At 46.8% G+C, this 14,014-nt stretch overlaps 1 protein-coding gene across 4 annotated transcripts in view; it reads right to left on the bottom strand.

The window, feature by feature from the left end:
- Positions 1 to 14,014, bottom strand: part of atp2c1 (ATPase secretory pathway Ca2+ transporting 1) — a 174,922-nt gene that overhangs the window by 66,797 nt on the left and 94,111 nt on the right. For all 4 annotated transcript variants that reach the window (XR_008810681.1, XM_056285570.1, XM_056285571.1 and 1 more), the window contains 4 exons: positions 13,577 to 13,701; positions 7,948 to 8,045; positions 5,448 to 5,543; positions 4,621 to 4,710 (listed from right to left, as the gene is read on the bottom strand). Coding sequence is in view for 3 of the 4 variants with exons in the window: in XM_056285570.1 (XP_056141545.1) it covers positions 4,621 to 4,710; positions 5,448 to 5,543; positions 7,948 to 8,045; positions 13,577 to 13,701 (409 nt within the window). In the remaining variant the exon portion in view is untranslated. The remainder of the gene's footprint in view (positions 1 to 4,620; positions 4,711 to 5,447; positions 5,544 to 7,947; positions 8,046 to 13,576; positions 13,702 to 14,014) is intronic.

Below are 14,014 nucleotides of genomic sequence, written 5' to 3'. Positions count from 1 at the left end.
TCAGTAAGAAGACTTACAGGAGACTACCCCGCACCATGACACACATGTCCCTAACTCTGGAGTAAGAAGACTTACAGGAGACTACCCCACACCATGACACACATGTCCCTAACTCTTGAGTAAGAAGACTTACAGGAGACTACCCCACACCATGACACACATGTCCCTAACTCTGGAGTAAGAAGATTTATAGAAAACTACCCCAACCCATGACACGCATGTCCCTAACTCTGGAGTAAGAAGACTTACAGGAGACTACCCCGCACCATGACATGAATGTCCCTAACTCTTCAGTAAGAAGACTTACAGGAGACTACCCCACACCATGACACACATGTCCCTAACTCTTGAGTAAGAAGACTTACAGGAGACTACCCCACACCATGACACACAAGTCCCTAACTCTTGAGTGAGAAGACTTACAGGAGACTACCCCACACCATGACACACATGTCCCTAACTCTGGAGTAAGAAGATTTATAGAAAACTACCCCAACCCATTACACGCATGTCCCTAACTCTTGAGTAAGAAGACTTACAGGAGACTACCCCACACCATGACATGAATGTCCCTAACTCTGGAGTAAAAAGACTTACAGGAGACTACCCTACTCCATGACATGAATGTCCCTAATTCTTCAGTAAGAAGACTTACAGGAGACTACCCCACACCATGACACACATGTCCCTAACTCTTGAGTAAGAAGACTTACAGGAGACTACCCCACACCATGACACACAAGTCCCTAACTCTTGAGTGAGAAGACTTACAGGAGACTACCCCACACCATGACACACATGTCCCTAACTCTGGAGTAAGAAGATTTATAGGAAAGACAAGCACCCCACACCATGACACACATGTCCCTAACTCTTGAGTAAGAAGACTTACAGGAGACTACCCTACACCATGACATGAATGTCCCTAATTCTTCAGTAAGAAGACTTACAGGAGACTACCCCGCACCATGACACACATGTCCCTAACTCTTGAGTAAGAAGACTTACAGGAGATTACCCCACACCATGACATGAATGTCCCTAACTCTTGAGTAAAAAGACTTATAGAAAACTACCCCACACGATGATACACATGTCCCTAACTCTTGAATAAGAAGACTTACAGGAGACTACCCTAAATGATGACACGCATGTCCCTAACTCGAGTAAGAAGACTTACAGGAGACTACCCCACACCATGACATGAATGTCCCTAACTCTTGAGTAAGAAGACTTACAGGAGACTACCCCACACCATGACACGCATGTCCCTAACTCTTGAGTAAGAAGACTTACAGGAGACTACCCCACACCATGACACGCATGTCCCTAACTCTTGAGTAAGAAGACTTATAGAAAACTACCGCACACCATGACATGAATGTCCCTAAGTCTCGAGTAAGAAGACTTACAGGAGACTACCCCACACCATGACATGAATGTCCCTAACTCTTGAGTAAAAAGACTTACAGGAGACTACCCCGCACCATGACACACATGTCCCTAACTCCTGAGTAAGAAGACTTACAGGAGACTACCCCACACCATGACACACATGTCCCTAACTCCTGAGTAAGAAGACTTACAGGAGACTACCCCACACCATGACACATATGTCCCTAACTCTGGAGTAAGAAGATTTATAGGAAAGAAAGCTACCCCACACCATGACACACATGTCCCTCACTTGTGAGTAAGAAGATTTCTAGAAAATTACCCCACACCATGACACGCATGTCCCTAACTCTTGAGTAAGAAGACTTACAGGAGACTACCCCACACCATGACATGAATGTCCCTAACTCTTGAGTAAGAAGACTTACAGAGGACTACCCCACACCATGACACGCATGTCCCTAACTCTTGAGTAAGAAGACTTATAGAAAACTACCGCACACCATGACATGAATGTCCCTAAGTCTCGAGTAAGAAGACTTACAGGAGACTACCCCACACCATGACAAGAATGTCCCTAACTCTGGAGTAAGAAGACTTACAGGAGACTACCCCACACGATGACACACATGTCCCTAACTCTTGAGTAAGAAGACTTACAGGAGACTACCCCACACCATGACACATATGTCCCTAACTCTGGAGTAAGAAGATTTATAGGAAAGAAAGCTACCCCACACCATGACACACGTGTCCCTAACTCTTGAGTAAGAAGATTTATAGAAAACTACCCCAACCCATTACACGCATGTCCCTAACTCTTGAGTAAGAAGACTTACAGGAGACTACCCCACACCATGACATGAATGTCCCTAACTCTGGAGTAAAAAGACTTACAGGAGACTACCCTACTCCATGACATGAATGTCCCTAATTCTTCAGTAAGAAGACTTACAGGAGACTACCCCACACCATGACACACATGTCCCTAACTCTTGAGTAAGAAGACTTACAGGAGACTACCCCACACCATGACACACAAGTCCCTAACTCTTGAGTGAGAAGACTTACAGGAGACTACCCCACACCATGACACACATGTCCCTAACTCTGGAGTAAGAAGATTTATAGGAAAGACAAGCACCCCACACCATGACACACATGTCCCTAACTCTTGAGTAAGAAGACTTACAGGAGACTACCCTACACCATGACATGAATGTCCCTAATTCTTCAGTAAGAAGACTTACAGGAGACTACCCCGCACCATGACACACATGTCCCTAACTCTTGAGTAAGAAGACTTACAGGAGATTACCCCACACCATGACATGAATGTCCCTAACTCTTGAGTAAAAAGACTTATAGAAAACTACCCCACACGATGATACACATGTCCCTAACTCTTGAATAAGAAGACTTACAGGAGACTACCCTAAATGATGACACGCATGTCCCTAACTCGAGTAAGAAGACTTACAGGAGACTACCCCACACCATGACATGAATGTCCCTAACTCTTGAGTAAGAAGACTTACAGGAGACTACCCCACACCATGACACGCATGTCCCTAACTCTTGAGTAAGAAGACTTACAGGAGACTACCCCACACCATGACACGCATGTCCCTAACTCTTGAGTAAGAAGACTTATAGAAAACTACCGCACACCATGACATGAATGTCCCTAAGTCTCGAGTAAGAAGACTTACAGGAGACTACCCCACACCATGACATGAATGTCCCTAACTCTTGAGTAAAAAGACTTACAGGAGACTACCCCGCACCATGACACACATGTCCCTAACTCCTGAGTAAGAAGACTTACAGGAGACTACCCCACACCATGACACACATGTCCCTAACTCCTGAGTAAGAAGACTTACAGGAGACTACCCCACACCATGACACATATGTCCCTCACTCTGGAGTAAGAAGATTTATAGGAAAGAAAGCTACCCCACACCATGACACACATGTCCCTCACTTGTGAGTAAGAAGATTTCTAGAAAATTACCCCACACCATGACACGCATGTCCCTAACTCTTGAGTAAGAAGACTTACAGGAGACTACCCTACACCATGACATGAATGTCCCTAACTCTTGAGTAAGAAGACTTACAGAGGACTACCCCACACCATGACACGCATGTCCCTAACTCTTGAGTAAGAAGACTTATAGAAAACTACCGCACACCATGACATGAATGTCCCTAAGTCTCGAGTAAGAAGACTTACAGGAGACTACCCCACACCATGACATGAATGTCCCTAACTCTTGAGTAAGAAGACTTACAGGAGACTACCCCACACCATGACAAGAATGTCCCTAACTCTGGAGTAAGAAGACTTACAGGAGACTACCCCACACGATGACACACATGTCCCTAACTCTTGAGTAAGAAGACTTACAGGAGACTACCCCACACCATGACACATATGTCCCTAACTCTGGAGTAAGAAGATTTATAGGAAAGAAAGCTACCCCACACCATGACACACGTGTCCCTAACTCTTGAGTAAGAAGATTTCTAGAAAATTACCCCACACCATGACACGCATGTCCCTAACTCTTGAGCAAGAAGACTTACAGGAGACTACCCAACACCATGACATGAATGTCCCTAACTCTTGAATAAAAAGACTTATAGAAAACTACCCCACACGATGAAACACGTCCCTAACTCTTGAGTAAGAAGACTTATAGAAAACTACCCCACACAATGAAACACAAGTCCCTAACTCTTGAGTAAGAAGACTTATAGAAACCTACCCCACACGATGACACACATGCTCCTAACTCTTGAGTAAGAAGACTTACAGAAAACTACCCCACACCATGACACACATGCCCCTAACTCTTGAATAAGAAGACTTACAGGAGACTACCCCACACCATGACACACGTCCCTAACTCTTGAGAAGAAGACTTATAGAAAATTACCCCACACCATGAGATGCATGTCCCTAACTCTTGAGTAAGAAGATTGATAGGAAAGAAAACTACCCCACACCATGACACGCATGTCCCTAACTCTTCCACTAAACCACTGAGCAAACACTGCTGCGCTGTGTCCTTACATAACGGCTGTCAAAATGAGGTGATCCGAATATAACAGATCACAGCTGCTAGACTGCACCCAGTGGGTCCTGAGGAATGTACAGAAAGAGTCGGGATACTGAGGAATGTACAGAAGGAGTCGGGGTACTGAGTGTTTCTGTACCTTCATGGCTAGGGCGATGAGTGCTCCCTCAGTGGGACGTCCCAGCAGATTGTGATTCCTGATAACAGAGTCGTTACACACACACCCAACCTAGCAACACACATGCAAACAAAGGTATTACCACGAAGATTGTCAAATACAGCACAACACTCTAAAGGGAAAAGCATTCAACACAATATCACAATATGAGAGATGATAGGGGGGGTATGTCCTATGTGTATCATATGTGAGTCTGTAAGAGTCATGTGTATCATATGTGCAGCATGACACGATCAACACAACAAACTAGTTTACATGTCTTTGTCCAATCCTTAATCTTTTTTATTCCTCCCCCCCTTTTCTCCCCAATTGTATCCGGCCAATTACCCCCCTCTTCCGAGCCGTCACGGTTGCTGCTCCACCCCCTCTGTTGATCCGGGGAGGGCTGCAGACTACCACATGTCTCCTCCCATACATGTGGAGTCACCAGCCGCTTCTTTTCACCTGACAGTGAGGAGTTTCACCAGGTGGACGTAGCGCGTGGGAGGATCACGCTATTCCCCCCGAACAGGCCCCCGACCGACCAGAGGAGGCACTAGTGCAGCGACCAGGACGCATACCCACATCTGGCTTCCCACTCGCAGACACGGCCAATTGTGTCTGTAGGGACGCCCGACCAAGCTGGAGGTAACACGGGGATTCGAATCAGGATCCCCGTGTCAGTAGGCAAAAGAATAGACCGCCACGCTACCCGGATGCCCCTCTCCAATTCTCAATATTGTCAAGGCCTAGCCATGCTGAAATTAATTTTCCAAACGTGATGAGCCATGGTTCGGAACGGCGCTCACCTCCACTATCTTACTGATGGAGGGACAGGAGAAGCCATGCACCACCTCTCCATCCAGTAGCACCTCTCCTGCTCCATTATAGCCCACCCCCGTTACCTATGAGAGGACAACAACTGGAGAGATAAGAACCCAAACCAGACAGACAGGATATTTTCCAGTATACAACTGTAACAAAGACATTCACGAAAATATGAGATTCTAATTTATCACAATCTTAAACAGCCGTATCGTGTTTGGTTTCTTGGAGCCAGAACCAGAAAACTACAACTCTACTAGGGAGGAGGACAAATGGAGGCAGCACCTGGAGCTGGTGTTTACATCAGTTACTAGAATAACAATAGTGATAAAGTCTTCAACCACCGCATCTTAAAATATAGTTAATATTACAACTACATTTAAGAAACAGAATTTTTAGATTATAATACATGTTAGTTATATGGATATTAAAGTAGAGAGCAGTTATTTTTAACATTTCCTGGTCCTAAGCAAACCTCTAACTGGTCTGTCATAACACCAACCAAGTGCTTCTTCTATGAAATTGTAAAATATGAGATTAGGGAGGTCTGAAAACTGTAGACAACACAGGTCCAACACTCAGTGTGGCAGGATGTCTGTCAGTGTGGCAGGGTGTCTATCAGTGTGGCAAGGTGGCAGCATGTCTGTCAGTGTGGCAGGATGTCTGTCAGTGTGGCAGGGTGTCTGTCACTATGGCAGGATGTCTGTCAGCATGGCAGGGTGTCTGTCAGTGTGGCAGGGTGTCTTGTCAGTGTGACAGGGTGTCTGTTAGTGTGGCAGGATGTCTGTCAGTGTGGCAGGGCGTCTGTCAGTGTGGCAGGATGTCAGTCAGTGTGGCAAGTTGTCTGTCAGTGTGGTAGGATGTCTATGCAGGGTGTCTGTCAGTGTGGCACCATGTGTGTCAGTGTGGCAGGGTGTCTGTCAGTGTGGCAGGATGTGTGGCAGTGTGGCAGGGTGTGTGGCAGTGTGTCTGTCTGTGTTGCAGGGTGTCTTCATTCTGGCAGAATGTCTGCCAGTGTGGCAGCATGTCTGTCAGTGTGGCAGGGTGTCTGTCCGAGTGGCAGGGTGTCTTGTCAGTGGGGCAGCATGTGTGTCAGTGTGACAGGGTGTCTGTTAGTGTGGCAGGATGTCTGTCAGTGTGACAGGGTGTCTGTTAGTGTGGCAGGATGTCTGTCAGTGTGGTAGGGTGTCTGTCAGAGTGGCAGGGTGTCTTGTCAGTGGGGCAGCATGTGTGTCAGTGTGACAGGGTGTCTGTTAGTGTGGCAGGATGTCTGTCAGTGTGGCAGGGTGTCTGTCAGTGTGGCAGGATGTCTGTCAGTGTGGCAGGATGCCTGTTAGAGAGGCAGGATGTCTGTCAGTGTGGCAAGTTGTCTTTCAGTGTGGTAGGATGTCTATGCAGGGTGTCTGTCAGTGTGGCACCATGTGTGTCAGTTTGGCAGGGTGTCTGTCAGTGTGGCAGGATGTCTGTCAGTGTGGAAGGGTGTCTATCAGTGTGGCAGGATGTCTGTCAGTGTGGCAGGATGTCTGTCAGTGTGGCAGGATGTCTGTTAGAGAGGCAGGATATCTGTCAGTGTGGCAGGGTGTCTGTCAGTGTGGCAGGATGTCTGTCAATGTGGCAGGGTGGCAGTATGTGTGGCAGTGTGGCAGGATGTCTGTCAGTGTGGCAGGGTGTCTTGTCAGTGTGGCAGGTTGTCTGCCAGTGTGGCGGGGTCTCTGTCTGTTTGGCCGGACATCTGTCAGTGTGGCAGGATGTGTGTCAGTGTGGCAGCATGCGTGTCAGTGTGGCAGGATGTGTGTCAGTGTTGCAATGTGTCTGTCAGTGTGACAGGGTGTCTGTCAGTGTGGCAGTATGTGTCAGTGTGGCAGGATGTCTTTTAGTGTGGCAGGATGTGTGTCAGTTTGGCAGAATGGCTGTAAGTGGGGTAGGGTGTCAGTCAGTGTGGCAGGATGTCTGTCAGTGTGGCAGGATGTCTGTCAGTGTGGCAGCATGTGTGTCAGTGTGTCAGGATGTCTGTCAGTGTGCCAGCATGTGTGTCAGTGTGTCAGGATGTCTGTTAGTGTGTCAGGATGTGTGTCAGTGTGGCAGGATGTCTGTCAGTGTGGCAGCATGTGTGCCAGTGTAGCAGGATGTCTGTCAGTGTAGCAGGATGTCTGTCAGTGTGCCAGCATGTGTGTCAGTGTGTCAGGATGTGTGTCAGTGTGGCAGGATGTCTGTCAGTGTGGCAGGGTGGCAGGATGTCCGTCAGTGTGGCAGGATGTGTGTCAGTGTGGCAGGGTGTCTGTCAGTGTGGCAGGATGTCTGTCAGTGTGACAGCATGTATGTCAGTGTGACGGGATGTCTGTCAGTGTGGCAGGATGTGTGTCAGTGTGGCAGGATGTCTATCAGTGTGGTAGCATGTGTGGCAGGGTGTCTGTCAGTGTGGCAGCATGTGTGTCAGTGTGGCAAGATGTGTGTCAGTGCTCAGCCGTAGACTGGGGGCGAGACCTCAGCATGTAGTCCATCTGATGTAAACAGGTGAGTGACAGTCATCTCATTCTTGGTAAGAGTTCCTGTCTTGTCTGAACAGATCACGTTGCAACAGCCTGTGAGGAGAGGGAAGGGTGGCATCAATGTCAGGAAGGAGAGAGAAACACAGTGCACACACACAGCCATGTAGCCATACACAAACCATGTTCAGTAGATTTACTGCTGTGGGTACAATGCTCTTAGCAGTTTACCCTGTAGGACCTTCATCTAAAGCTGGGGGGGGGGGGCAGTAGAAAGTCTTTTTCATGAGCTACCGCAATCCACTTCTAGGTGAAGGCAGTAATGATAACGCTGGACAAGGTGGGGGTAGCAAAGCTGATAAACGTTGCTGTTATATATTTGATGTTTAACGCTATGGCTTTGGTGGTGGTCAGCAATGAGGAGTCACTAATGGAGTCACACATGTGTAGATGCTCAAGAACCAGCAGTGCTGGTTTAGTGATTTGCTACTAAGCACTGAGCTAACACAGGTCTGATTAATGTATGTTGTGAACACAGCGCCAGTAGTGCTGGTTTAGTGACTTGCTAGTAAGCACAGAGCTAACACAGGTCTGATTAATGTATGTTGTGAACACAGTGCCAGCAATGCTGGTTTAGTGACTTGCTAGTAAGCACAGAGCTAAGACCGGTCTTATTAATGTATGTTGTGAACACAGTGCCAGCAATGCTGGTTTAATGACTTGCTAGTAAGCACAGAGTTAACACCGGTTTGATTAATATATGTTGTGAACACAGTGCAAGCAGTGTTGGTTTAGCGACTTGCTAGTAAGCACAGAGCTAACACTGGTCTGATTAATGTATGTTGTGAACACAGTGCCAGCAGTGCTGGTTTTGTGACTTGCTAGTAAGCACAGCGCTAACACCAGTCTGATTAATGTATGTTGTGAACACAGTGCCATCAATAATGGTTTAGTGACTTGCTAGTAAGCACAGAGCTAACACCGGTCTGATTAATGTATGTTGTGAACACAGTGCTGGTTTAGCGACTTGCAGGTAAGCACAAAGCTAACACTGGTCTGATTAATGTATGTTGTGAACACAGTGCCAGCAGAGCTGGTTTAGTGACTTGCTAGTAAGCACAGAGCTAACACAGGTCTGATTAATGTATGTTGTGAACACAGTGCCAGCAATGCTGGTTTAATGACTTGCTAGTAAGCACAGAGCTAACACCGGTCTGATTAATGTATGTTGTGAACACAGTGCCAGCAGTACTGGTTTAGTGACTTGCAGGTAAGCACATCGCTAACACCGGTCTGATTAATGTATGTTGTGAACACAGTGCCAGCAGTGCTGGTTTAGTGACCTTCAGGTAAGCACAGAGCTAACACTGGTCTGATTAATGTATGTTGTGAACACAGTGCCAGCAGTGCTGGTTTAGTGACTTGCTAGTAAGAACAGAGTTAACCCACCCACTGAGGATGCACAAGCCAGTTCATTCTTAGTGCCGGTCCCAAGCTTGGACAAATGGGGAGGGTTGCGTCAGGAAGGGGATCCGGCGTAAAATCTTTGCCAAATCAAATATGCGGATCATAAATAAGATTTCCATACCGGATTGGTCGAGGCCCAGGTTACCAGCGACCACCACCGCTACTGTTAACCAGCAGGGTGCCGTCAGAAACTATGCTACTGTTGGGAGAAGAAGGAGAGGGGGAAGTCATTTCCAGAGGCAGCTAGAAAGGAGGAAGGGTAGGCGTGTGGAGGTGAGAGTTGGAACTTTGAATGTTGGCACTATAACTGGTAAAGGGGGAGAGCTGGCTGATAAGATGGAAAGAAGAAAGGTAGGCTGCTGTGTGTGCAAGAGACCAGGTGGAAGGGGCGTAAGGCCAGGAGTATCGGAGGTGGGTTCAAACTCTTCTACCATGATGCGAATGGGAGGAAAATTGGGTAGGGGTAATTCTGAAGGAAGAGTATGTCAAGAGTGTGCTGGAGGTGAAGAGAGTGTCAGACAGAGTGATGAGTATGAAGCTGGAAATTTAAGGTGTATTGCTGAATGTTATCAGCGTATATGCCCCGCAAGTTGGGTGTGAGATGGACAAAAAAGAAGAATTCTGGAGTGAGTTGGACGACATGATGGAGAGTGTACCCAAGGAGGAAAGGGTGGTGATTGGAGTGGACTTAAATGGACATGTTGGTGAAGGCAACAGGGGTGATGAGGAGCTGATGGGAAGGTATGGAGTCAAGGAGAGAAATGTGGAAGGAGAGATGGTGGTTGATTTTGCGAAAAGGATGGAAATGGCTGTGGTGAATACATATTTCAAGACGAGGGAGGAACACAGGGTGATGTACTAGAGTGGAGGAAAGTGCACACAGGTGGACTATATCTTATGTAGAAGGCATGATCTAAAAGGGATTGGAGACTGTAAGGTGGTGACAGGGGAGAACGTAGCTAGGCAGCATCGGATGGTGGTCTGTAGGATGACTTTGGAGACCAAAAAGAGGAAGTGAGTGAAGACACAGCCGAAGATCAAATGGTGGAAGTTGAAGAAGGAAGACTGTTGTGTGGAGTTCAGGGAGGAGTTAAGACAGGCACTGGGTGGTAGTGAAGAGTTGCCAGATGGCTGGGCAACCACTGCAGAAATAGTGAGGGAGACAGCTAGGAAGGTACTTGGTGTGTTATCAGGACAGAGGAAGGAAGACAAGGAGACTTGGTGGTGGAATAAGGAAGTACAGCAAAGTATACAGAGGAAGAGGTTGGCAAAGAAGAAGTGGGATAGTCAGAGAGATGAAGAAAGTAGACAGGAGTACAAGGAGATGCAGCGTAAAGCGAAGAGAGAGGTGGCAAAGGCAAAGGAAAAGGCATATGGTGAGTTGTATGACAGGTTAGACACTAAGGAAGGAGAAAAGGACTTGTACCGATTGGCTAAACAGAGGGACCGAGCTGCGAAGGATGTGCAGCAAGTTAGGGTGATCAAGGATAAGGATGGAAATGTGCTGACAAGCGAGGAGAGTGTGCTGAGAAGGTGGAAGGAGTACTTTGAGGGGCTGATGAATGAAGAGAATGAGAGAGAGAGAATGTGGGATGATATAGGGATAGTGAATCAGGAAGTTCAGTGGATTAGCAAGGAGGAAGTGAGGTCAGCTATGAAGAGGATGAATAGTGGAAAGGCAGTTGGTCCTGATGACATATCTGTGGAGGCATGGAGATGTTTAGGAGAGATGGCAGGAGAGTTTTTAGGTAGATTGTTTAACACAATCTTAGAAAGTGAGAGGATGCCTGAGGAGTGGAGAAGAAGCATACTGGTACCGATTTTTAAGAACAGGGCGATGTGCAGAACTGTAACAACTACAGAGGTATAAAGTTGATCAGCCACAGCATGAAGATATGGGAAAGAGTAATAGAAGCTATGTTAAGAGGAGAGGTGATGATTAGCGAGGAGCAGTATGGTTTCATGCCACGAAAGAGCACCACAGATGCGATGTTTGCTTTGAGAATGTTGATCGAGAAGTATAGAGAAGGCCAGAAGGTGTTACATTGTAGATTTAGAGAAAGCATATGACAGGGTGCCGAGAGAGGAGGTGTGGTATTGTATGAGGAAGTCGGGAGTTGCAGAGAAATATGTAGGAGTGGTGCAGGATATGTATGAGGGAAGTGTGACAATGGTGAGGTGTGCGGTTGGAATGACAGATGGGTTCAAGGTGGAGGTGGGATTACATCAAGGATCGGCTCTGAGCCCTTTCTTGTTTGCAATGGTGATGGACAGGTTGACGGACAAGATCAGGTAGGAGTCTCCATGGACGATGATGTTCGCGGATGACATTGTGATTTGTAGGAAGAGTAGGGTGCAGGTTGAGGAGAGCCTGGAGAGGTGGAGGTATGCACTGGAGAGAAGAGGAATGAAAGTCAGGAGGAGGAAGACGGATTACCTACGTGTGAATGAGAGAGAGGGCAGTGGAATGGTCAGGATGCAAGGAGTGGAGTTCACAAAGGCATTTGAGTTTAAATACTTGGGGTCAACTGTCCAAAGTAACGGGCAGTGCAGTAGAGAGGTGAAGAAGAGAGTGCAGGCAAGGTGGAGTGGGTGGAGAAGAGTGTCAGGAGTGATTTGCGACAGAAGGGTACCAGCAAGCGTTAAAGGGAGATTTACAGGATGGTTGTAAGACCAGCTATGTTACATGGTTTGGAGACAGTGGCACTGACAAAAAGACAGGAGGTGGAGCTGGAGGTGGCAGTGTTTAAGATGCTAAGATTTTCACTGGGAGTGACGAAGAAGGACAGGATTAGGAATGATTATATTAGAGGGACTGCTCAAGTTGGACGGTTTGGAGACAAAGCAATAGAGGCAAGATTGAGATGGCTTGCACATGTGTGAAGGAGAGATGCTGGATATGGAGCTGCCAGGAAAGAGGAAAACAGGAAGGCCAAAGAGGACGTCTATGGATGTGGTGAGGGAGGACCTGCAGGTGGCTGGTGTGACAGGGGTAGACGCAGCAGACAGGAAGAAATGGAAACGGATGATCTGCTGTGGCGCCCCCTAACGGGAGCAACCGAAAGTATTAGTAGTAGTAAGCACAGAGCTAACACTGGTCTGATTAATGTATGTTGTAAACACAGTGCCAGCAGTGCTGGTTTAGTGACTTGCAGGTAAGCACATCGCTAACAATGGTCTGATTAATGTATGTTGGGAACACAGTGCCAGCAGTGCTGGTTTAGTGACTTGCTAGTAAGCACAGAGCTAACACTGGTCTGTTTAATGTATGTTGTGAACACAATGCCAGCAGTGCTGGTTTAGTGACTTGCTAGTAAGCAGAGAGCTAACACTGATCTGATTAATGCATGTTGTGAACACAGTGCCAGCTGTGCTGGTTTAGTGACTTGCTAGTAAGCACAGCACTAACATCGGTCTGATTAATGTATGTTGTGAACACAGTGCCAGCAGTGCTGGTTTAGTGACTTGCTAGTAAGCACAAAGCTAACACTGGTCTGATTGTCTGTGAATGTTCTCATTCATCCAGGTCATGGTTATCTAAAGGACTTGAATCAAGTGCAACTGGACTTGGTATAGTCCAGTATAGTATAGTCCGGTATAGTATAATACCAAGTCCAGTTGCACTTGATTCAACTCCTTTGGATGGTCTGATTAATGTATGTTGTGAACACAATGCCAGCAGCGCTGGTTTAGTGACTTGCTAGTAAGCACAGAGCTAACACCGATCTGATTAATGTATGTTGTGAACACAGTGCCAGCAGTGCTGGTTTAGTGACTTGCTTCTAAGCACAGAACTAACACCAGTCTGATTAATGTATATTGTGAACACAATGCCAGCAGTGCTGGTTTAGTGACTTGCTAGTAAGCACAGAGCTAACACCGATCTGATTAATGTATGTTGTGAACACAATGCCAGCAGTGCTGGTTTAGTGACTTGCTAGTAAGCACAGAGCTAACACCAGTCTGATTAATGTATGTTGTGAACACAGTACCAGCAGTGCTGGTTTAATGACTTGCTAGTAAGCACAGAGCTAACACTGGTCCGATTAATGTATGTTGTGAACACAGTGCCAGCAGTGCTGGTTTAATGACTTGTTGGCTAGCATGCAGCTAGTGATGCTGGTTCAATGACTGTATTGAGTCATGTGTTGGGTGCATACTGAGAGTCTCCACAATGGGAAGCTTCTTGACGATGGCTCTCTTCTTCACCATGCGCATTACACCCAATGCCAAAGTAACTGTCACCACGATGGGCAGGCCCTCAGGGATGGCAGCCACCGCCAGGCTGCGGAAGCGAGGCGGAAAGAAACAGATAAGTAATCATAAGCTTCATTTCATCAAGATAACTTAATGCAAAGTGTGATTTGTGAATGAGAAAACACCAAAATATTAGGACTGTCCTGATGTTTGATATTCCCATTATTTTTGTATTTTCTCATTCACACATCAAAAATTTAACCCAGCCATAGAGGATGCACAAGTTTGTGTGTTCTGAGTGCTGGTCCCAAGCCCGGATAAACAGGGAGGGTTGCATCAGGAAGGGCATCCAGCATAAAACCTTTGCCAAATAAAATACGCAGATCATAAATCAGATTACC

The sequence above is a fragment of the Lampris incognitus genome, chromosome 9 (assembly GCF_029633865.1).
Source record: "Lampris incognitus isolate fLamInc1 chromosome 9, fLamInc1.hap2, whole genome shotgun sequence".
In the NCBI taxonomy this organism is placed as follows: Eukaryota; Metazoa; Chordata; class Actinopteri; order Lampriformes; family Lampridae; genus Lampris; species Lampris incognitus.
Note: the sequence above shows the minus strand (reverse complement) of the source record. Positions and strands in the feature narration are given on the sequence as shown.